Source organism: Notamacropus eugenii, chromosome 5 (assembly GCF_028372415.1).
Source record: "Notamacropus eugenii isolate mMacEug1 chromosome 5, mMacEug1.pri_v2, whole genome shotgun sequence".
Taxonomy (NCBI): domain Eukaryota; kingdom Metazoa; phylum Chordata; class Mammalia; order Diprotodontia; family Macropodidae; genus Notamacropus; species Notamacropus eugenii.
This window is the reverse complement of record NC_092876.1, coordinates 81,413,348-81,438,955: the sequence shown is the minus strand read 5'-3', so window position 1 is coordinate 81,438,955 and position 25,608 is coordinate 81,413,348. Positions and strand designations below refer to the sequence as shown.

At 42.1% G+C, this 25,608-nt stretch overlaps 1 protein-coding gene and 1 pseudogene across 1 annotated transcript; both read right to left on the bottom strand.

Annotated features, from left to right (window-relative positions):
• Positions 1–358: 358 nt before the first annotated feature.
• LOC140507502 (deoxynucleotidyltransferase terminal-interacting protein 2-like) lies at positions 359–6,411 on the bottom strand (annotated as a pseudogene).
• An 872-nt stretch (positions 6,412–7,283) lies between these two features.
• LOC140508621 (uncharacterized) lies at positions 7,284–9,594 on the bottom strand. The gene is made up of 2 exons (XM_072616520.1): positions 9,330–9,594; positions 7,284–8,817 (listed from the first exon to the last, which is right to left on the bottom strand). The coding sequence occupies exon 2, from the start codon at positions 8,659–8,661 to the stop codon at positions 7,357–7,359; it is 1,305 nt and encodes a 434-aa protein (XP_072472621.1). The 5' UTR covers positions 8,662–8,817; positions 9,330–9,594; the 3' UTR covers positions 7,284–7,356.
• Positions 9,595–25,608: the final 16,014 nt, after the last annotated feature.

Sequence of the window (25,608 nt, the reverse complement as noted above, 5' to 3'; positions counted from 1 at the left end):
TTCTGGAATTGGAGTATCAATCTTTCCAATGCAGAGACTCTTATCTGGAGACCCTTTTTACTCTCCTCATAGCAATTACTAAATAATTTTGTTTAATTTAGCAAGTATTGAAGCCTTGCTAGTTGATAGAGAATACAGCATGCTAACTATATTGGCCTGCCCCCAGCATAGCCAGAATCTGACCAGGTTATTCTCTCTCAGTCTCTCTCTCTCTCTCTCTCTCTCTCTCTCTCTCTCTCTCTCTCTCTCTCTCTCTCTCTCTCTCTCTCTCTCTCTCTCCTTCAACACATATTTGGTGAATAAAGGAAAAATGAAGATGAAAATAAAAATCTTGAGGTTGTATTTAGGTAACTAAATCTTAGTTTTGAAATTTCTTCTTTTTCTGAAATTTCTTTCCAGCTGCATTAGTGGTTTCTTTCCATCATAATCTCTGTATACTTCCTTTTATTGTACCTTCTGAATTTAGAATCAGTCAGCAATTCTTCCACCATCATTCTTTTCCTTTGCTTCTTAGGAATTTGTGAATGATAGAAGTCAGTGGGATTATTGACAATCATTCCAACTTGGAAATATTTGGGGTAACCATCTCTACCATTTTTCTCATAAAGCCTTTTAAGGTCCATACTGGCTCTCCTCTGCAGTGCTTTAAGATCATTTTTCAGTTCAGTTGTCAATTCTAGGACTTTCATAACAAACCAGCACGTTTCCTGTTGTTTTTTTCCCATTCCTCTCTGTGTTTTTTCTTAAGTTGAAATTGTGATTCCTTGTATGTTGGGATGCAATCCTTCTTTTCAAAATCAGGAATAATTACAATTTTCTGCAAGAGCTCTTTTTTGTTTTTCTCCTTTATTTGTATAAGGACATTTTCCTTATAGACTATTTTTTTCTGCACCATATCTAAGTTGCTTAATACCCAGACCGGGGTCTATGCTGGTACTTGATAACTTCAGGAGGTTAGACGTGTCATCTTCATCTATGAACTCAACTTTATTTTCTTTCTGGTCTACAGGTTCCTTCTCTTTACTTTCTTCTTTATCATTTTCCTGCTTACTTGTTACTTCACTTGTTTTCTTCTGCAGTATAATAAATCTTATCACAACTCAATCCAGGGGATTTATCAGGGATGAAGCACATATCACTTGATGGATTATCTTCTGAATCTTTTTCCGATGAAAACTTTTGCTCACTACTCTCAATAAAATACAATGTACCTCCTTCATTCTCACTATCTTCAGATACCTGGTCCTTATCATTGCTGAGAGCTAACAGAACAGAATTACTGTAATCATGGGACCTGTTGGAAACAGAGGGGGAGGGCATATCATGGTATTACTTTTTAAATATTCTTTTTTGTCATTAGTATCTTCAATGCCACTGATTTTGCAAATGCTGTTCTCATTACTAGTAACTTCTGTAACCTCACATTTCTTCTGCCTTTTCATTCTGTTTGTTCCCCTGAAAGAACAAATGTTTTTCTTACCTTGTCAATATCGGTTTTTTGTGCCCGTGTGTTTTTATTTGGTGTTGCTGGCTTTGAGAAGCAAATTATTTTTCAAAACTGCTTTGCTGAAGTTCTTCACGACTTGTTTCTTTTTTTTCCTCCAACATCTATGGCTCTTTCCTTCTGAAGTCTCTCTGGCAATGGCATCTTTCTTCCTTCTTGTCTCTACTTATGGTTTTTCTTCTGAATTTTTCACTGAGGATTTATCATCAAATACCTGAATTTCATCTTTACATTGATTGGGCCTGTTTCCCGGAGAAGGAGTAGCCTGTTCAGTATCTGAATTCTAAGTATTCACACACGTGGATTCAGAGATGCTTCCTGGTTGGGAAGGAACTACATGTTCATTCTCGCTTACATTTTCTATTCCTATTATCCTACACTTCAGCTTGCACACTTCTTTTTTCTTTAATTTCCTGTTTGTTCCTAGTTGTTCTGTGACTTCTGATGAATGAAACTCCTGAGCACCATGAGTCAGCATCAGAAGTTTCTTCAGTCAATAAAGCAGAATTTGGATCCAGTTCGAATTTAGACTCTCTCTGTTTGGCCTTTCTGGTTCTAACAGGAGATGCCAAAAGGGCAGAAAGATCTGAGGAGCAGGACTGTTTCAGACACTTTACCTCCATCACCAGATTTGATGGATTCACTTTGAGTAGTCTTATGTCTTCTCCTGGCTTTGGATTCTGACTGGCAGGGAATTATGATGTGCTTTCTGGCTGTTTTGGTTCCTGTCGTCCCAAGGCATAAGAACAATTTGACTCAGCTTCCTAGGCCTCTCCATTTGTTACTGGTTCAATGGTCTGTGCTAATGAACTTCTCTTCCCTGCTTTGACTGTGGAAGTATCCTGCAGGAGTGCTTGCAGCCAGCATCATTCAAGTCCTTCGTGTCTTCTGGCTGTTTGTTTTTACTCCCCCTTGCTCTGGGGGCAGGTGAATGCAGATCTTTCTAAGTCTCCATTTATTTATCTGCTAAAGGGAGGGGTGTTGTGGGAGGTGACCTCTGGGCTCCTCTCCAGTTCTACTCCTCCACTGTATGGTTCAGCACCAAATCCCATCTTGGAGGGCTGTTTGCTCTACTTGGCCAGACCTGATCCTGAACACATCCTGGACCTGAAGTCCAAAGAACTTTGGGATCTGAGGCTGCCTAAGGTAACAGAACCAAGTGAAGATTCTCAACTCTCCAGGTTCTTCTCTTGCTTAGAAAATTTCAGGAGGACATTGTACACAGTTACAGCCACATTGTTCAATGACTAACTTTGAAAGATTTAGCTCTTCTCAGCTATGCAAAACATTTCCAAAACAGTCATATTGTGAAAGACTAACTATATTTCCCCCCATCTTGTCCTGCCCCCCATTTATTCTATTCTCTCTTTTGACCCTATCCCTCCTCAAGTGTTTGCTTATAATTGTCCCCTCCTTCCTTTTGCCCTCCCTTTCATCTTTCCCCCAACCCCTACTTATTCCCTTCCCCCCTACTTTCCTGTAGTGTAAGATAGATTTTCATACCACATTGAGTGTGCATGTTATTCCCTCCTTAAGCCAAATGTGATGAGAGTATGGTTCACTCTTTCCCTATTACCTCCCCCTTCTTCCTCTCCATTGAATAAGATTTTACTTGCCTCTTTTATGTGAGATAATTTGCCCCACTCTATTTCTCACTTTTCCTCCCATTATATTCCTCTCTCACCCCTTATTTTTATTTTTTACATGTCATCCCTACCTATTCAACTCACCCTGTGCCCTGTTTATAGGAATATAATCCCTCTAACTACCCTAATACTGAGAAAGGTATCATGAGTTACAAATATCATCTTTCCATGTAGGAATGTAAATAGTTCAACTTTAGTAAGTCCCTTATGATTTCTATTTCCTATTTACCTCTTCATGTTTCTCTTGATTCTTGTATTTGAAAGTCAAATTTTCTATTCAGTTCTGGTCTTTTCAACAAGAATGCTTGGAAGTCCTCTATTTCATTGAATGACCATTATTTCCCCTGAAGTATTATACTTACTTTTGCTGGGTAGGTGATTCTTGGTTTTAATCCTAGCTCCTTTGACCTCTGGAATATCATATTCCAAGCCCTCTGAACCCTTAGTGTAGAAGCTATTAGATCTTGTGTTATCCTGATTGTGTTTCCACAATACTCAAATTGGTTTTTTTCTGGCAGCTTGCAGTATTTTCTCCTTGACCTGGGAACTCTGGAATTTAACTACAATATTCCTAAGAGTTTTTCTTTTGGAATGTCTTTCAGGAGGTGATCAGTGGATTCTTTCGATTTCTATTTTACCCTCTAGTTCTAGAATATCACAGCAGTTTTCCTTGATAATTTCTTGAAAGATGATGTCTAGGTTCTTTTTTTCATCATGGCTTTCAGGTAGTCCAATAATTTTTACATTATTTCTCTTGGATCCATTTTCCAGGTCAATTGTTTTTCCAATGAGATATTTCACATTATCTTCTATTTTTTCATTCTTTTGATTTTGTTTCATAATTTTTTGTTTTCTCATAAATTCATTCACTTCCATTTGCTCCATTCTAATTTTTAAAGAATTATTTTCTTCCATGAGCTTTTGGACCTCTTTTTCCATTTGGCTCATGCTGCTTTTTAAGGCATTTTTCTCCTCGTTGGTTTTTTGGACCTCTTTTGCCATTTGGGTTAGTCTAATTTTAAAGGTGTTTTTTTTTCAGCATTTTTGAGAATTCCTTTAGCTAGATGTTGACTGGTTTTTCATGATTTTCTTGCATCCCTCTCATTTCTCTTCCAAATTTTTCTTCTAGTTCTCTTATTTGATTTTCAAAATCCTTTTTGAGCTCTTCCATGGCCAGTTCATATTTTTCTTACAGGCTTTGGATGCAGAAGCTTTGGCTTTGTTATCTTCTTCTGGCTATATGTTTTGATCTTCCTCATCACCAATGACATAAGAAAATACCTCTTCACTGAGAAAGTAGGAATCTATAGTCTGTTTCTTCTTCTCCTGTCCTTCCCCCCCCCCCCCCCCCCCAGCCAGGGGAGATACCCTTTCTACTGACCTTTGAAGTAATCTTTAGCATTTATGGGTTGAGAAGTCTGGAATCCACAGCAGACCCCAGCGATTCAGTCCCGTAAGGCCTGCTCCTGCTCAGTCTTCACTGAACTGTCCTCTGCTCCCAAGCTGGTGCAATAGATTCTTCCCATCAATCTTCCAGATTATCTTGGGCTGGAAATTTGCTTCAGTCTGTCATTTTGTGGCTTATGCTGCTCTAGAATTTGTTTAGAGTCATTTTTCACAGGTTTTTTGAGGAATTTTGGGAGAGGTCTCTGCTTCTATTCTGCTGTCTTCAAGAAAATGTTAGGTTTTTTTTTTTTAATGAAAGCATTTCAGTGGCTCCCTATTGCCTCTAGGACAAATTGCAGGCTCTCTGTTAAACATGTAAAACCCTTCTAGCTTCAACATCTATTTCCAGGCTGACTCAACTTTATCTTTACATCCCTCCAGGCATTTTAGGCCCCCTTAATATTCTTTCCCATTTGCCCAGGCTGTCCCATGAGCTTGGACTTCTCTATCTCCCTAACTTTCTCTCGTGGGATCCCTAGCTTACCTCAAGATTAAATTCAGGTACTACCTTGCTACACTCCCTCTGTTGTTATAATTCATTCTGCTCCTGAAATTATTTTGTACTTGTAATGATTTTAAAGTGCTCAACACAATGCCTGGCACATAGTAAGCACTATATACATGTTATGTTTACTTTATCTGTGTACGTATGGTTTTCCTCCTAGTTAAGGCGCACTTAACCTTTTTGCATATGTCCTGGATCTCTTTTGGTAGTCAGTCTGGTGAATCCTATAGACCCCTTCACACAATCATGTTAAATGCATAAAATAAAATACAAAGAAAAACAATTATATTAAAGAAAAATTAATTTTTCTCCTATCCAAGTTCATGGATCCCAGTTTAAAAGCCCCTCCCGTAGAAGAATGTATGTTCCTGAAAGAAAAGAACTGTTTCTATTTCTAGAAGCTAACATAATGCCTGGCACAGAGTAGGTGCTTAAAAAATATTTGTTCCCTAAATCAGGAGCAAAAAACACTTTTGCCACAGGGACAAGGGAAATCAGAAACGGATCTAGAGAAGGGTTTTCCTTGGTCAAAGGTTTCCTGAGCCAAGTTCTCCTAAACTGGGGCCTAGGAACCTACTGGAGCACTATCATCCTCAAAAAAAAAAAAAGCTCTTTGGAAGAGAGGGACATGTATTTTCCCATTCTTCAGCCTTCATCAATTGGGTTTGCTCAAAGTCATAGCTTCCTCTGGGCTCCCAAATAGCCTTTCTTGGAACTCTGCTTTGTTTTGTCAAAGTATTTATTTTCTTATTCATGCTGAAAGGCTTCAATTTTTACTTTTCACAAAAACTGATTTTAGGCAATTCTTTCACATTATTACCAATGATACAAAAGCTTCCCCACCCCTATCCCCCAACAAACCTGCCTCTCCAGATGACTTTGGATCATAATTGGAGACTTCATTTGAGTAAGGTTCCTAGGTTTATGATTTATGGTCAACATACCATCCAGATAGACTTTATAGTAACCTGAACAGTGTCCAATCAATCCTATCCTCCCTAACCCAGAGTGCTAGTTTTGTTTCCTAGGTCTGCACGACGCTGCCAGGTATGTGTCCTTATTCTTTATTCTAGGAACCTGTGGGGCCAGGCAGAATTCTGCTGATCAAAGCTCTTCTGCAAGAATAACCATACCCACTGAAGCCACTGTACCAAGGTCCTAGAGATAGTCACTCTGCTAAAGCCCTTTCAGATTCCTGAGGTCCCACCATAAGTGGAAAGTAAGTGAGACGTGCAGGTATCACCTCCCCTCACCTCCCCCACACCCCCACCCTGGCCTTGATGGTGACAAACAAAGCCCCAGCAGCTCATGGCTGCTCTGAGCTGGCTCAAGAGGAAAGCTGGAATATTGGAGACTGGTGTAAAATCTCTCTCAAGAGAATGATCTCTTGGTTTGAGAAAGGGCATCCTAGACTCTTGCCAGGGGTCACTCAATTCTCAAACGGCTTTCCAAATTTCCAGATTTGGAAATCAGAATCAGAATTCAGCCAGTAGTTCAGTGTCTCTATTTCTCTTTCACTTCTCCTTCCCACTTTTATTCCCAGTGGCCATGTTGCCCAAGCATCTGTGTTCCCTTCCAAGAGGATCCCAGGATCTGGAGATGAAGAGGTTCTTGACTCCCTTTTCAGGGGAGTGGCTGGACTGGAGGACAAATCCACTGCTGGGATGGATGGATGGAGTATGAAGAAGTTATCTAGCCTAAGACCCTCCTTTTATAGATGGAAAAAATTCCTCTCAACCTCCATTTTTCTAGACTTCTGACCTTCCTATAGACTCCCTTGGCTGGAATGAAAAGAGTCTACCTTTGGAATCTTCTTAAAATTCAGCAGAGGAAGCCCACTTTAATTAAATCCTTATCTACTTACCCAAACTTCCACCCTCAGTCTTAAGGTATAATTCCTTAAAAATAGCTAGACTATGCCAGTACCTCTTCTTTGCTACTCCCTATCTTGCTCCTATCTCCCACCAGTGAAATGTAAGATTCTTGAGGTCCAAAGCTGAGTCACTTCAGTTTTTCTAATCTCAACCCACTATAGTGCACGTTTCTTGGTCCTTATAAGTTTGTCGAAAATAAAAATACATTAGTAAAATATTATTTTAAAAAGTTTATTTAACTGAAGGTTGTCTATACTCTAAGCACAGGGGTCTCTTCCCTCCCTCTTCGGGCTTCCCCCCACCAACCCCACACCCCGGCTTTCCATAGTCCCCTTCCCTGCTTTACCCTTCTCACCCCAATGCCCTTAGCCTATCCCTGAATTAAGAATCTACAGAATTCCAGTTGGGGCAGTTGGATCGAGTATGACCAACCTTCCCACATTTGTGACAAGTGCGGACCGGCGTGGGCTTCCACCCCCAACCCGCCCCCGATGACTGGAATTCCTTTTTGGACGTGGCCTCCCTTACGTTAGTGTGGCTTTTCAGGGTGGTTTTCTTGGGCCCCTTCCCAGTGGGGGACGCCTGCACTTGGGAGAACCAGGGCCAGATCCCGGGCCCAGGCCCGGGGCCCAACCCCAGATGACGGCCCCGTTGGAAGGAGATCTGGTCCGCCAGAGCTGCCGCCTCCATGGCCGTCTTAGGCTGCTGGGCCAGTACAAGCTGGCAGAGCTGCTCTGGGAGCTGATCCACCACATGCTCGAGTCGGATCAGCTCTATCACCTCCTCGCGCGTCATCGCCCCGGCCTTTTCCACCCAAGCGCCGACCAGCCCCGTTACCTGGGCCGCGAAGTCCGTATAGGGCTCCCGGGGCCTGGGCCGCAGGCGGCGCAGCTGCCGCCAAAATAGCTCGGGCCCGTACATGAAGCTTCGATTTGCCTTCTCCTGAGAAGTGGTCCAAGTCAGCGTGCGCGGAACACCGTCCCGAGCCTCCTCCTCTGGGGAGACCCTTAAATATTCTCCATTCAGGCCCGACTGCGTGGAACGCCGGCTAGAAGCCTCGGGCCGCTCCCGCGGAGGTGGAGACATAGAGTCGGGAGCTTTGAGGAAGGTTCTGGGCTGCTCGCCGTCCTCGGAGCGCTGGTCTTTGGAGTTGCTCTCCCCGAGGTTCTCCAGGACTAGCTCCAGTCGCTTGATCGCTTTGCCTCTCGCCCTCCAGCCAAAGAGCTTCCGAGAGCCGCCCGGGTGTCCTCGTCTCTCCGCCGAGGCCCGGAGCTCATCGCCCCCACCATTGTCCGGCCTCTCTGCGGAGGTGGAGGAAGAGTCGGGGGGCTCTGTCTCAGCCTCGGCCTTATTCACCTTCCCCTGCGTCTTGCCCCTCCCTCCTGTGGCTCCGCCACCGCCCCGTCGGACTGCAAATGCCCCAATCCCTACTTGGTCCCTGCTGGCCTCTGTAGGGGAAGGCGCTTTCTCCTCCAAGTCCTCCAGGCCAGACCCCGCGTCTTCCCAGCCTCCTCCGACCCCTGCAGGGGGCTGGGCCGCCTTGGCCGAGGCGTGGGTCTTCCTGGTGGTCCGCCTCGACGCCCCCGAATTCTCCAATAGCCAGCTACGAAGGTCCTTGGCTGAAGCGGTCTTGGGGACTTCTCGGCCCAGCACTCTACAGACCGCCTTTAGGTCCTTCTTGGACATCACCTGGATCTACTCGATGTTTAGGGTCTCCGTGGCCTCCAGATCTTCCCCCACAAACACCGCTTCTGTGTCCTTTTGACTCCCTAATCTGGAGTCCTCTGCAGGCTTCAACAGGATCTCAGACCGGTCCTGCCGCCGCTGCCTCTGCGGATGCAACTGAAAAAACGAAGCCCGGAGGCCCCGCATATCGTTGGCAGCTGGAGGTCCAAGGTCTTTTCTTCATCGGGCTCCTCCCCTACGTCCTGGGTGGCCAGGGAATTTAGAGGGGCTTCCCTGTTGCTGCACAGCTGGCAGCACAAATTGCTTCTGACTTCAGGTCCAGGACAAAGTTGGGCTGTAAAGCTTTGCTGGGGAGTTAAGGGGCAGGTGACCACATTCACACAAGTCTAGAGACCTTCAGTCTGACCTCATTTCCACCCTGTTCAGTCCTGGGGTGCTTTCCTCCCATTTCTGCTGTCCAGGAGTAAGTCTTTTTTCATGTTTCTCCCAGTCACTTCGATGTCTAGAGGGCTGAGGGTCTTTTAGATGCTAGTGGAGCATCCCTAAACCCTAACGGTCCCCTTTAAACCCTTCCCAGGAAGACATTCAAATGACAACCAATCCACTCAGGCCCTAGGAAAGGACTACAACCCAGCCCCGAGGTGAAAGAGGGAAAACGGCTTTCTCACCAGTCAGAGCTAGGGAGCCCGAGGGCAGCAGAGGCGCCTGACTCTGAGGTTTTCTCCCCGGGGCAGAAGTAAAATGTCACAAAATCAGACGTCGGAAGTGGAAGAGACCTTGGAACATGGAACATAGAACAAAGTACGTGGAATGTCGGAAGTGGAAAGAATTTTAGAATATCAGAGCCAGAAAGGTTGCCTGAGAGACCAAATGGTCCAATCCTCTAATATTTTGCTAAGGAGGCTAGAGGCTGGAGAACTATCTGGAATCGAAAAACTGGGTGCAGATCCATCCTGAAAAGGAGAGAAAGAAAAAGGGGGAGGAGATTGAAATACACTTGTTTCTAGCAGCTGCAGGTTCTTCTCTGTCCTGATATATCTACTTCATGTTCCAGTCTAAATGGATTTCTGCGCTTTCCCTAAGTCCAGAAAGGATTAAAACTTTCTAGCTCTGCCCATGAAAATTAGTTGGTGGCCACTAAAAGTACTCCACCCCCATAGAGTCTTTAATCCCAATTAAAGAAATTTTAAATATGTAGTATTACAATATATTATACACTAGTATGTGTAAAACATAATGCTAGGTTCTGGGGGTACCAACATTTTTTAAATGGTCCCTGCCCTCAGGAAGCTTACATCTTATTGGAGGGTGTGTGTGTGTGTGTGTGTGTGTGTGTGAAGATACAACACTTATTGATCAGTACCTAAAAGGTCTGTGTGGGAATTTCCTCTGCTTTTCCAGATTGCTGTTTATAGCCTTAAAAAGTGTGTGTGCTTTTGTTTTTCTTCAGTCATTTTCAGTCGTGTTAGATCATTTGTGACCTGATTTAGGGTTTTCTTGGCAAAGATGCTAGAGAGTGGTTTGCCATTTCCTTCTCCAGATCACTTTACAGATGAGGAAACTGAGGCAAACAGGGTTAAGTGGCTTGCCCAAGGTCACACAGCTAGTAAGTGTCTGAGGCCAGATTTCAACTCAGGGTGATGAGTCTTCCTGACTCCAGGTCCAGCACTCAGTGTACTGCGATGCCACCTAACTGCCCAAAAGTTTATCTTGGAGTGACTTTTTTCTCAGTCATTGTTTTATGTATTACTCCCTTCCATCCAAGATTCTAGGTGTCCTTAATGTATGAATTTTGTCCTTGTAGAAATCAAAGTTAAGTAACAGACTAAACTCATAAATGGAACTGGATCCACTTATTACTTACTGTCTATTACCATGGTCAGTGCAGCTGCTATTTTAGGATATTTCTTTCTTTAATAGAATAAACACTTTTACTTAGTATGATACTTTGTGACCCTTAGGGCGGCTGGGCAGTATAATGGATAGAGTGCTGGGCCTGGAGTCAGGAAGACTCATCTTCTCCAGTACAAATCCAGCCTCAGCCACTTACTACTGTGTGACCCTGGCAAGTCACTTAACCCCAATTGTCTCCCACACACCCACAGAAAAAACCCAACAACAAATATTATCTTTCCTCTTCTCAACTTTCCTATCACTTTCCTACATATTTTCATCCTCCCAGTTACCCAGACTCACAACTTTTGTGTCATCGATAACTCCCCACTCAGACTCCACACATCTAATCTCTCTTGTCAGATCTTGTCAAATCAGGAAGTATTTATTAAGTTCCTATTATGTGCCAGGCACTACGTTAGGGGCTGGGGAAACAAAGAAAGACAATCTTCTTAATATCTTTGAAATACTTTGCCTTCTCTCCTCTGACACTGTTACTTCTCAACTGCAGGGCACCTCATCACCTCACCTGGACTATTGCAATAGCCTACTGGTTGGTCTCTGTCTCAGATCTCTTCTCATTCCCATATATTCTCCTCTTATATGTCAGTGATCCTAAAGTAAAAGTCTGATTATGTGACTCTTGCCCCATCCCTATAAATTTCTGTGGCTCCCTATTACCTCCAGCATCAAGTATAAAATCCTCTGTCCTTCAAAAATCTTCACAGTGTGGCCCCTTCCCACTTTTCCAGTTTTCTTACCCTTTACCTTCTTGCATGTACTCTTTGATCCATTGACACTGGCTTCTTTGCTATTATTTCGTGTACACAACACCCTACAGTGTGTGTCCCTCGTGCCTGGAATGCTCTCCCACCTCATCTGTCTTTTAGTCTTCCCTTGTTTCAAAATTCAGCTCAGATCTCAGTTTGCCCAGGAGGTGTTACCAGTTTCCTTACCCATCCCCCACTGCTGATGCCCTCTCTCTGAGACTGCCTTCCCTCTACTCCACAGATATTTTGTATATGCATAAAATTATTCATGTGTTGTCTCCACCATTAAAAATATGAGCTCTTTCAGAGCATGAACTGTGTTTGCCTTTCTTTGTGTCCCAAACTAAGGACAGTGCCTGGCTTAATAAATGGCTTAATCAAACATGATAAATGTTTGATAGGTTGGAGTACCTGGCAAGTTAACTTTTACTTGCCCGCGTCAGTTTCCTCAACTGTAAAATGAAGGTGATAAAATAATAATAATGATAATAATAACTCATAGGATTATTGTGAAGACTAAATAAAATGAAATTAAATATTAACAGCAATGTCAGGCACATAGTAGAAGCTTAATAAATGCTTATTCTCTCCCTTAATAAATGCTTATTGACTAAGAATTACAGCTCACATTCCTATAGTCTTTGGCTTTCTTTAGAATAAAATAAAAAATAGGTGTTGCTGTGGAGCATGAGGTCTGCTCCCTCTTGACTGCTCTCATCCCTTTGGGTACAAAAGGGCAGAATTTAGCCTAAGTGAAGCCTATGTGGCCCTCTAGGTCCTCAAGATCCTCAAAGCTGGAAACCAGAAACACCTGAACCCTGAAGAGTTTGAAGAGACTAGCAATTGTGAAGATACTGAATTTCTCCTCTCCCACTCTGGCCAACTTTGCCCTGACTCTCATGAAGGTGCCAGGCATTGATCTTTACCAATGAGGAGAGAATTCCATATCAATGGACCTTGGGACTCAAGTTACATATTCTTAAAAATTACTGAGGATTCAAAGAGCTTTTGTTTATATGAGCTCTATCTATCAATATTTACTGCATTATAAAATGATACATTTAAAAATATTTACATATTAATTCATTTAAAATGAACAGTAACAAATCCATTACATGGTAACATAAATAGCACATTTTAATGAAAAATAACTACATTTTCCAAAACCAAAAAATTTTAGTGAGTAGAATGGCATTGCTTTAAGAATTTTTGTAAATTTCTGTCTCAATAGGAGACAGCTGGATTCTCATATGTGATTCTGCATGGAATCTCTTGTGAAGTGTTGTTTTAGATGAAATATTTGAGGAAAATTCAGTCTCATGCAGATACGTAGTTGGAAACGTCTCAGCATCATTATGAAAATAATTTTGACCTCTGGGTTCATGAACCACATTTTGAAAACTACTGTTCAAACTAATAGTTTTAAAACTACTAGGAGAAATATGCGAGCTCCAATTTCAGGTTTGGGGGCTCTGCTCAGGAGAGTTATAGAATCATTAATTAAACTAAACTGTTAATTTGCTTATCACCTCAGTATTCCCTTCTTCAGAGTTTTAAAATTGTATGTCCATTGGAATTCTCATTTGTAATAATTCTTCAGATTCTCATTTCAGCTGGGAAAACTAGACTTCCCAGCAGCCCCCACTGACGATAAGGGGACTATACCTGTATAATTTTGGTATAATTATCCTCATCTTAAAGATGAGGATAATCTTTGAAACTTCTCTATCCCTACTGGCTGGAGCCTAATATAAGCTCCTATAACCTTAGGGCCAGGCTAGAAACTCATAATTCCAGTCTCCATACTCTCCCCAAATCAAGCCATTTTTCACATGGTGCTAGAGAAATTTTTCTAATACATAGTCATATCATTCTTAGGCTCACAGGATTAGAGATTTAGAAATGGAAGGGACCTCAGAGATAATTTAGTTCAACCCCCTTCTTCATAGGTGAAATTGAGGCCCAAACAGAAGTGATTTGCCCAAGGTCACAGATGCAGAATTGGCATTCAAACCCACTCAAAATTTTTCAGTAGCTCCCAACTGCTTACCAAGTCACACTTCTTAGCCTAGCATTGAAGGCTCTTCTTGATAATAGTGTTAATCATGTAACTCAAATCAGAAAGTCAGCAAGCATTTTATTAACCACCTATTATGTGCCAAGCACTATTCGAAGCAGTAAGGCTACAAAGAAAGGCAAAAGACAGATTCTGCCTTCAAGGATCTTAAATTCCTTTTCTACAAAAATAAAATTTTGATTGAATTTTTTTGTTTTTACATGAAAATTGAGAAAATCAAATTGATTCTATCTGTAGTCGATTTCATTTTGTATTACCACTGATATTTTACGTTACTCTCTAAATCGGATTTCAATTATTTCTGAGTCAAGTTTGGAAGTTCAGTTTTCCTGCTAGCCACTGTTTTATTCTTGTGTCAAGAAAATCTGTTCTCCTTGAAGGCTGCAAGTGGATACCATTAAGTCTGGTCAGTTATTTCTGCAACACTGGATGTCCTTCAAGAAAATCTAGTCTGTAATCACCGTGACACTAACTAGCCGTGCAGGTGGACACCATCAATGAGTTTTCCATAGCAACAAGATGGAAGGAGGGGCTATATTCCAAATTTCTAGCCAGTAATATTGTCCCCCACATCTATGATGCTTCTGACTTTGTAACCAATCATATTCTTTGCCCTGTCTATGATACTGCCTTCCAGTTTTCAGATGCCTTTCCTTTTGGCTATAAAAATGACTTGCCAGCTCTCATTCAAGGTCTTAACTAGCTGAGGCTAAGACTGTTTACTGGCAAATTTGTACTTTGTCAATAAATTGATCTTGCTCAGAACTTTGTGCCTCAATTTACCTTAATTTCAATCCTAAATTTCCCCTTGTGTCCTTCTCCATTCTCCCCCTCTTAAGGAGTTATCCCATATAATAAAGAATATTCTTAAAAGAAAAAATAAAGAGAAAAAACAATCAGTAAAATTGACCAATACATCAAAAAATATAAAAATAAATGTTTCATACCCAGGAAGCTTCTATTTCTGCAAAGGAATGGGGGAAAGAGAGTACAGTCTAATGGGGGAGACACTATATAAGTAGATCCATACTAAATATATGCATGGTAGTTGGAAGGTAATCTCAGATAGTTTCTCCACTAAAAGAACATGGAGATCACAGATGGACTGAGAGAGGCTTCCTAAGGAAGGCTGGGTTTGAGCTGAGGATTGACGGGAAGCTAGGAAGTGGAGGGAGGCATGGGAAATGCAACATAAAGGCCTGGAGAAGAAAGATGGGAGTGCTGTGATCAAAGAACACTGAGTAGTCTGAACACACTAGCAATGTTTCCATGTGCCTCCTAGGTGTATGATTAATATTTGGGGGTGCAATACATGCACAAGCCATGAGGTGGCACTCCAAGATCAAACTGCACCAGCTCACTTATCAGTACATGTGCTAAGAAGACCTGACATCCCAGCCTGTAAGCATCCATTTCATGCCAACTGAGTCTAAATGGCTGCTCCCTGATTGTCTATCCTAGATTCTAAGTTAGATACTATAGGAGTATAATAAATTTGTCCCCTCCACCCCCAAATCATAATCAGCTTGTCTCATCACTCTCATCCCTTTGTCTTTTTCCCTATAATGACCCTCAAAGGACTTCTCACTCACATAATTGATTAAAGAACATTTTCTGAAGCAAAACTGAAAAGCAAGAAATACAAGGTTCAGCTTCCATAGCAGTAAGGCTGTTCCTGGGCAAAGGCTGAAATCCTGACATCCCCTCCTCCATCCTTCTTTCCTTCATTTTCCATCTCACTGTGATCAGAAACAGTTGTGACCAAAATGAAGGCTTGATCAAGCCTCGCTTAGTCTCTTAGCCTCAAGGGACAAGAGAAAAGAAAAACCATCTCACCTAGGTCCAGATTCTTTGATCCTCTACATAACAGTGCTGTCAACTGATGCTGGGCCATGGTTACAACACCATTGACCATGGAAGGTAAGAGTCTCAGCATCCTCTGAACTCCTTAAATTCTCAAGATATCTTCCATCCAAAGTAGAAGAATGGGACAAGGAGCCATGACTGAAGCAAAAAGGGAAACCTCCCCTCCCACCCCACTTTGTTCCTTCTCAGCAGGTACAGCTAGAATGCCAAATGGGTCTTAATTTTGGGAATCAATCCTTTCTCAGTTTTCTTGATAATTTATAAACAAACAATCTCTGGACCATGGCCAAGTTTCCTCAGCCTAGCAACAAGGGTACACTGACTCCAGGGGATTGGGGTCCTCATCCTCATCCTCTTCCTCTCTTATGCAGCAGTCATTCTATTCTGGGCTCAGATCTATAACAAAATTGGTGCTGTGTCCAGGGGGTGCTGGGGTACTTTACCTTGACTGGCATCCAAAGTCCTTAATAACCTGGACGCACTTCCCCCCTTTTCAATCTTCTTATACTGAATACCCACCTCTCACTCTCAATGGGGGTGCACAAGCACATGTGCACACACACACACACACACACACATACACACACACACATACACAGTATATGACAATGGTCTCCTTTCTACTCCTCAACAAGATATTCCATATCTCAACTTTCAGCATTTTCACTGGCTACATATGGAATATGTTCCTTCCTGTCATCCACAATCTTTGCCTCCTGGCATCCCTGGCTTCCCTCAAATCCCAGCCAAAATAACACCTTTTACAGAAGTCTTTACAAATCCCTCTTAAATCTACTGCCCTGCCATTTTGTTTCTTGTTTCCTATTTATCTTGTACATGGCATTTTTTATGCAGAGGTTGTCTCCCTTGCTTCTCTGTCTCCAGTTCTTAGCATAGTTCCTGGCACACAGTAGGTGGTTAATAAATGTTTATTGACTGACTACCCCTCTCTACCTTTCCCTCCAAAGAGGTCATTGAATTAGTCATTGACTAACTCCTGGACCATGGTTGTACCACCATTGGTAATGGGAGATGACAGTCATAGCATTCTCTGAACCCCTTGAAGCTTACAAGGTACTCTTCCACCCCAAGGAGTCATGGTTGAAGCAAAAAGGGAGCCCTCCCCTCCCACCCCACCTGGTTCCTTCTCAGGTGGTATAGCTAGAATACCAAATGGGTCTTAATTTCTGAGATTCAATCCCTTCTCAATTTTCTTGATAATTTATAAGCTATCTCTACTCCTTTACTCCTGATGCACACTCAGAGGCCAGGTTTAGTTACTAAATAACTACTTTTTAAGTAATATAAAACCAATCTTTCCATATCAAAAAGTAGTTCCACAGCAAAGTCATAATTGCTAAGGAACAGGTTCTTCACTTTTTTGTATGTCATGGACCCCTCTGGCAATCCAGTAAATCCCCTGGGTTCTTTTTCAGAATAATATTTTTAAATAATTTGTGAAAATGCTAAATTTCAATAAAAATAAAGATTTTTCTTCTCATCCAAGCACACGGACCCCCTAAAATCTATCTGTGAACCACTTAGGGGCCAGGTTAAGAACTCTTGCTCTGCAGCTTCCCAAATCATGTGGAGCTCTTTCCACAGGTATCTTTTGCCTCCAAAACAAGCTGTTTAAGATGAAAATTTCTTCTATGATTCCCTCAGTATATAAGGTTATCCAAATGGAGTAAGCACAAAAATTTTAGGCTTCCCTTTCTACATAGGGCACACCAAAAGTTCTCAAGATTTCCCTGTATGATAGGCAATCCCTTTTGAAATCAAGGTAAACTTTCTCTGGATTCCTAATGTAAAAGGCATCCAAAATTACCACCCCACTGAATCCCTGCCACTGAAAAGACAATCCTACTGGAGTTCAAAATTCATCCAATAAAAGGACAAATAAGATCAGTTAGAGACAATAAATCACATCCGCCTTGAATAAGAGTGAAGAACTAGAGAAAAGAAATTTTACTTAGGGTTGGTTACTCCAGGTTTTCTAGGCCACCAAGCAAATCTACAGTTCAAAAGAATCTCAGATAAACTATTTGTACTCGTGTCAAAAACAAGTATTCATGGCTGGAAAGAAAAGGAAGAAAGAAGAAAAAGAAAGGAAGAGAGAGAAAGAAGGGAGGAAAGAAAAAAGAAAGAAGGAAAGGAAGGAAGGGAGGAAAGAGGACAAAGACAAATATTTATGAGTTATTATAGTATGCTTTAAGTGCATTGCTAGTCAACAGTAATTATTTTAGGGATGCAAACCATGCTTCTGTGAGAAATGAATATTTTTCTCTTATATTTAATAGCTAATTATTGTATTAGGACCAAAGGTTTTCCTCTTTTCTACTTCCTCATCCAGAAATCAACCAGTGTGTAAAATCTCTCTTAAAAATTTATTCAGGCCAAGATTTAATTAGACAGTAAAAACAATTCTAAGTTAAGGGCCGGGGTGAGGAACCTGTGGTCTCCAGGCCACATGGGCCCTCTAGGTCCTCAAGTGTGGCCCTTTGACTGAATCCAAACTTCCCCACGCATGGTTTAAGCTAATGGATGCATTTCTGCTCATTGTATTTGCTCAGACAGGTCCTAGGAAAATGTTGATTCTCCCTATTATCAAGACAGGTGATACAGAAACTGATGTCCCTTTGACACAATATTTGTGTGCCCAAGATAACCCACCTCCCTTTTGATTGACCAGTCAGAGGTTATTAGGCATTCCTCAGGAACATCTCTTCTTCAAAGGACATATAAACTTTGACCCCCCTGCCATGAGGGGTCTTTTGGTCTAAGTCAAAAGGCCAATTGACCATCCTTTTATTAATAACCTGCTGGTCTTACTAATAAAAGGATTAAATTATCCACAAATTTGTTCTTTCAGAACTTTTTGATCATCACATTTCTAAATATCAGAACTTATACATGTATAAGTAATATAGCAAGTATAAGTACCTGAACAGTCAATGAATCAACAAATGGAAAAGTCTGCAAAAACTGTCTCAAAGAGAACCAGCTTGACTGTCAAACACACCAGAAAAAAAAACCTGACTGCTTCCAATACAGTTTATAACAAGATAACTTTTTTAAAAAGACATTTTTTTCCTAGCAGTTTTAGTTTCTCTAACAAAGGGATTTCTTTTTCCAAAGGGATCTTCCCTCTAGCAGTTTCTTAAAAATTTGCAAGGTCCTATAGTTATCCTAGACAAGTCCCCACATATAACCATATAATTTTTGCGGATTCTTATGCCAACTCCTACTGTGGGTCTCCAGAGCTTGTTTCCATAGCCAACGATCTCATCACCAAATGACCAATCTATTAGAGACAAAGCAGCAAACTTGGTATTTTCGTGGGACTGGCTTGGTAGACTAGGAATGAGACTGAACTCCACTGGCACTGACTTGAAGAAGCTGGGGCAGCCTCCATCCTATGATGAGGTGTCAGAGTGGGGCTTTTGGGAAGAATAATAATTAGTGCTATCATCAAATAAAGTTCATGGGTCTGACCCTGGCGTTCAAGGTCCACCACCATTTGACTTTTTCCTACTTGACCATCTTTATCTCATATTATTGCCCTCCACACCAAGCAGCTCATCCATTGAAAGGGGCTCACAACACTTCAGAATATCCCCAGGGGTGGTTTGAAAGAACCAGTAAAATGTAAACTCTTTGAGAATCGGGACAGATTTTCTTTTTTGCCTAGCATGGTAGAAGCTATCAGTAAATGAGTGTTGATTGACAATGAGGGATTCTCAGTTCTTACTCTTCTAAAGTCAGAGAACAGATACCTTATCTCCAATAGGAAGAATTCTTGATCAAATGAGGTTCTTGCTTTCTCCCAGTGCCGTCTAATCTCCCTGGCTGCCCCACAGATCCAGACCAGAGGCAAAGAAGAGTGCATTTGTCCTTATTTACTCTGTCGACTCCTGCTTTAGATTAGGTGTTCTTTGCTTCTGAAATCTCCCTTCTTGGGCTTCATTTACACCCTGCCCCCATGCCCCCCAAGCAGCACTACTTTTAATCTTTGAACGTCTCCATCTTGCCCCAGAACCTAGTACCTCCTCCTTCCCCCTTTTGTCTCCCCAGCTTTTCAGCTTCCTTTTGTGGGTGGTCTTCCCCAGTAGATTGTAAGCTCTGGAGGGGCCAGGAATGCCTTTCTTTTTATTTGTATTTGCTTAACTCAATGTCAAGGGCAGCTGAGTTCAGGGGAGAGAGCACTGGGTCTGGAGTCAGGAAGACTCATTTTCCTGAGTTCAAATCCAGCCTCAGAAACTTACTAGCTGTGTGATTCTGGGCAAGTCACTTAGCCCTGTCTGCCTCAGTTTCCACATCTGTAAAATGAGCAAACCACTCCAGTATCTTTTCCAAGAAAACCTTGGATCTTGAAGAGTTAGATACAAATGAACAACGCCACAGTATCTGGCATATAAGAAGTACTTAGCAAATGTTTATCGACTGACTGACAGTGTACTGAGAGAAGGGCTTGCTGCTGACAACCCAAACTGTTCTCAGGACTATAGAGAAGCCAGCTTCATAGAAATATTTTCCTTTGATGTTATATGACTGATCATCATGGAACTCAACAGTGTCTATAGAATAAAAATCAAGGGTGAGTCAAAGGTCACTGAAGAAATACTTGACAAGTGTAAATTGGTGGCAGCATATTTCCAATTGTTGCACCTATAGGAAATAATGTAAAAGACTTAAGTTATAGGACTTAGAACTGGGAGAAATTTCATATACATATATATGTAGACACATATACATGTATACACACATATGTATGTATATATTGTATATATATATATGTATGTATGTAACCATTCCCTCGTATTACAGATGAGGGAAACTGAGCAACCTAAATAGCATCCATTGCCTCTGTGTCCTTCCCTTATCAAATGAGATATTTGTAAAACCCTTTGTATTTGCTATATTACTTAATATAAACATTAAATTATACTCATATTCACTGTTACTTAATTAGAACACAGTGCCTGGCACATAGTAAGTACTTAATAAATTCGTATTCTCTCTCCCACTCACCTCTCTCCACACACATGAACACCACCCTTAGATCAAGCTCTCCTTTGAACAACTGTCTCCTGAATGAGTTCATGACTGCCATCTTTCCCCTCCTCCAATCCATCCCCCACATAGATGCACTTACTAGAATATAAGCCTGCCCTTGTTACACACACTTCTGCTCAATAACTTCTGATGACTTCCTGTTGCCTCTAGAATGAAAACATAAATTCATCTGAGCATTTCCAGCCCACAGCCATCTCTATGGATGGGGTGTTTGGGGTGTGAATAGAAGACTAGTACTTCCATTGTGAGGGTTGCCAAGATCTTGCCTGGACTGTTTTCCACCTTTGATGTCTACCTGTCTCCCAATTCTCACCTATGGTTCCAAGAAGCAGCCACACCCTGGTAAACCATTTCAACAGACAGGTTAGACCAGTTTGAGGGTAACCAACAGGTCTCAGACTCATGGGTGAGTTGGGAGGAGTGTCTACCCCAAGCATGTGAAGACTTCCCAAGGGAAATAGTTGGATGTAAACCATTTATTCCAATAATCATGAAGGAAGCTTGAAGCAGGCACTGAGGAGAGCTTAGAACTTGGTCAGACATTGAAGACATCAAGGCCATCCACTGCATCCCAAGCCACTGATAGTTGTTTTGACATTTGTCTTACCATTAGACTCAGATGACTTTGGAAAAGAGAGTGAGGCTGATGAATTCTGGCAACTCTGCCTCACTTAAATCCAATTTATGTCCAAATCAAACGACACATAGTTTTACCATTATTACCTGCCTCAAAGTTCTGTGGTGTGAGGCAACTGACCAAACAGAAGGTGTGGATACACTGGAAGCTATAGTCACAACCTTGCACACAGGCAGCCCAGGCTAATGGGTCATCTCACTGGACTGAAGCAGCAGTGGGATTCAGCAGGCCCCTGGGTGTCTGGGCAGCCTTTTTAAAGGACAGACAAGGCCACTTCCTGGCTTAAAGGAAGGAGTTAGAAAAGGTCCCCTAAAAATTGTCTACTTGACCTAACCTAATGTTGACCTGCTTACGGTGGCAGGGAGGGATCCTACCCTAAGATGGAAACAAACAAACAAAACCAGTTTAGAGACATCTCCATCCCAAATGTTCCTATGTACTATTTGTGCCCAAATAGAGCCTTCCAACCTCATATTGATCTGATTAGACACAATGAGATACATTGCTAAAGGTGCCCTCTGCCCCCACCTTTATCCTCAGTTTCTGCCTGTCTCACCTAGTGCTTCTTCAGCTGTCCTTTCCTTATTTTTCCTAAGCCTTTGCCCTCTCATGCCTTGACCATAGACTAGGCTGCCCCAGGCTTTTTGTTGGACCACATGGCATCCCTTCAGTTGGACTGCAGACCAAGGAATCCAGGGAGCAAATGTCATGTCCTGGTACCATCTCCCAGAGGACAAAGGTTTCTCAAATGCTGTGGATTGTGGACCCATGACCAAGTAAATACAGAGAGGTTAGTGCAGGTTTGTGGTGACAGATTAAAAGGAGGTGAGTGTAGAGCCGTTCGGGGGTAAATAACCACCACCACCCCAGCAAAACCAGGTTTTATAAGCTATTCATAGTCATTATTACTCATGATGCAGAATAAAATTACATTTTTACCTTTGAAATAATGGAACATTTCTTTTGTTCTATTATAGATGCAAAATGGAAGCCTTGGACTATCTGCTTCTGCCTTCTTCCACCCACCATGCTCTTTCCATTAACCCCGTGAGTCACTAGCAATTTGAATTCTCCTGAGATCATTGTGTACAGGATAGAATTGTTTTGAACTCCCAGCAATCCATCATCACCTGGATAATTTTGGTGTTAAAAGAAAAAAAAAAGGATGGGTCTCAATGTTGAGGAAAGGTTAGTGATTACTGGAAGGGCTATGTAATTTCACAAATGTTTTACAGGTTCTCTCCTCAGTTAAATTCAACAAACATTTATAGTACCTGCAATGTTCCAGGCACTGTGCTAGGTGTCAGGGATACAGAAACAAAATAGAAACATTCCCTCCCCCTAAGGAACTCATATTCTACTGAGGGATTCAGCACGTACACCAAGAAGTGGGGGCAGCAAGGACCCTGGCACACACAGGAGGGCCTGCTGCACAAGTTCTTCGATCTGCTTTTCTAAAAGGAAAGCAACTTTTGAGGGGTCAGCAATATACTTTAATCAAGCACATATATCATTCACTTAGTTCAGGGGAAAAAGTCAGCACCCTGGACTTCCAAGAAAATACAAATAGAAATTACAAGTAGAGATTATAAACAGAAAGACCAACAGCCAGAGCTTCCAACTGTCTGACCATATGCAATACATACATAATTACCAGAGAGAGAAGCACCAAAATCTGGGTTTTCAAAGAGGGGGAGGTTCTTAAAACAGTTGCCCAGAGACTCATCTGGCACATGAAAACTTCTTCCAAAAACTAAGCCCCAAAGCAAAACCTCACCTCAGGGCATTTATACTCTTCAGAGCCAGAGGTATAACCCAGTGCCTCACCAGCAATCAGCAAAGGTGTGGGCCCCCCTACAAAACAAGCCTTCCCCAATCAAGCCTCCCTCAACAGCCCCACTTGAGGCATATCAATGAACTGGGAAGATTTTTAACTCCCATTACAGCTCAGTGGGTAGAGTGCAGGTCTTAAAGACAGGAAGACCTGAGTTCAAAGGAAGCCTCAGATACTTAATAGATAACCATGAGACCCTGGGCCAGTCACTCCACTCTGTATCTGTTGCTCTGCCTTGTTTCAACTCCACAGAATGAGATGCCCCTCCCAGGTTAAGCTTCTCACCTCTAATCTCACCATTATGCTGTTAACTCAAGCCGACACCACCTTCCGTATCTGAAGGATAGAGGACCAAACTCCTCCCAGTGCCATCCTTAATAGAAGAAAGAAACTGGACTTTTCCCATTTGTTTCACTCTGCATCTGCTGCTCTGCCTGGTTTTGACTACACTGAACAAGATGCCCCCATACTAGATACCCCATGGTCTTCCTCCGCCTCCTTGTTTCCTTTTATGTGCTGTCTCCTCTTATTACTTTTTAATTCTCCTTGAGAATTTTCCTTTTATTAATTGTATTCCCAGTGTTTTGCAGAGTACCTGACACATAGCAGACACTTAATAAATGTTCATAAAATTGGACTTAACATCTCTTTGCCTCCATTTCCTGATCTGTAAAATGAGGATAATAATAATAACACTTAACTCCCAAGTCTGTTGTGAGGATAAAATAGATAATATTTGTAAAGCTATGTGCCTGGCACATAATAGGTGTTATATGAATGTTATAATAATTACTTCTAGGTAACTTGACAAGCAAGAGAAGATAAAAACTTAGGAGAAAGGAAGGAATTAGAAAAGTCTTTACAAAGTGAGACCAGCCTAGCAATCAACATAGGAAAAATCAAGCTTATGAAGAATGTATCTTGTCTAGATTATAACATGCAATTGGACAAGTGTTTATTGAGTTAATCCATCAGTACATTGGGATAAGTATTTTATATGAGCACTGAATTGGTCTCTGGGCCACTCTACATTTCAACAATGCCAACTATTCTTAAATGTGATATTCCATGTTCTGTTTTCACACATTTCCATAAACTGTGCACCATTCCTGGACTGTATTCATTTTTAACTTCCATTTTAAAAATCTTTCCCCTTCTTTCAAGTTATGAATGTGAATCTCCCAGTTAAGATGAAAGATCTGGAAAAGTTTTGATCCCCACATGGGGAAGAGATAGCTACAATACAAGCCCACTGAATTGTCAACAGGAATTTGAAAGTCCTTCAAATCAAGGGATTCTAGGGCAACTTCCTCTCTTACGCACATATCATGTTACAGTGAAAGGAGTGTCTGAGATCCTCAGACTCTGACCTGCATTTCCTGTCATCAGAAGCTTTGTTCTCCCCAAAGCTGGGATTTCAGCACTCCCACTTCTCAAAAGCTCCATGGCTACAGTGTTCTCAATAGCTCACTGGAGTGAGAAGAGAGTAAGATGGCACAGGGGACAAAGTAGGAGGCCACAAATCTGGCCTCAGACACTTAGTAGCTCTGTGACCCTGGGTAAGTCACTTAACCCTGTTTGCCTCAGTTTCCTTATCTGTAAAACAAGATGGAGAAGGAAATGGCAAACCACTCCAGCATTTTTGCCAAGGAAACTCCAAATGGGGTCACAAAGAGTTGGACGTGACTAAACAACAAGAACCAACCTACCTAATCTTACAGTTGAGAAAGCTGAGGCTGGGAGAAATTTAACTGCTTGCCCAGAGTCCCACAGATACAAAAACATGATAACACATAAAAAATAAACATTAAAAATATTAATTATCAGAACCAGAATTTGAATCCAGTTATCCAATTCCAAATCTAGAGTGTGTACGTGTGAAAGAACTTATTACCTGTTCTTCCTTGGTCAATTAATTTCCGTAATCTGTAAAATGCAGATGCTCAGACACTCAGTAACCTACCTCCCAGGGGTGATGTAGGGAATAAAGCGGAGCATGGTAGAATGGACTGAGAGTTGAGCTCCAGGTAAGAAGCCCTGAGTTCTGTTCTGTGCCCATCTGCATTACAATAAGGAGTTCCCTACACTAAGAAATCATAGGTTCACCCCTCTCCTCGATCGAAAAAAATGTACTAATAATGACATTAATAGGTCCCCGCGTTACCGGTCATTGAAGGGTACTTTTGGACAGAGGGGTGTGTGTGTGTGTGTGTGTGTGTGTGTGTGTGTGTGTGTGTGTGTGTGTGTGTGTGTGTGTGTGTGTGTGTGTGTGTGTGTGTGCTTCTGTGTAGACTTCAGTAGATGGAGAAAGAGGGTAAAACGGAAGGATGTCCTATGTGCAACAGGTTACTCCACAGAAGCAGTAAAGGTGTTTGGAGGGGCAGGGAGTCCACCTGTGGGACGGAATTGTGCGCAGAAGAGATAGTGGAGAAGGACGTTGCTGGAGGCTCAGCCAGGCAGATAAGTGTTAGATTCAGTCGGTTCAGGGATTGCGGAGGGGCGATAAGAGCCCATCCTAGGAATAAATGGAGGGGACAGCATCCCGGAGCTCTGAGCAACACCCGGTTTGGAGCTGGATGCCAAATATCTGATTAGCAGCAGCTGGTTTAGGGATTCTGATACCAGCCCGGTACTGTGCTCCCTGAGGGCGGAGCTGTGGGGTACCTGAGTCTCCAGGACTCGAGCGATGGCCTGGAGCATAGGGCCAGGATAGTAGGAATCTAGACCAGAGCATCCCTAAAGTCGCAGCTCGGGCCTTTCCATGCAGCACTAGGGCGCGGAGGGGGGCGGGGGG

Bases quoted from the DNA above. Each gene is read 5' to 3' on its own strand.
- LOC140508621 (XM_072616520.1), bottom strand. From the start codon at position 8,661: ATGTCCAAGAAGGACCTAAAGGCGGTCTGTAGAGTGCTGGGCCGAGAA.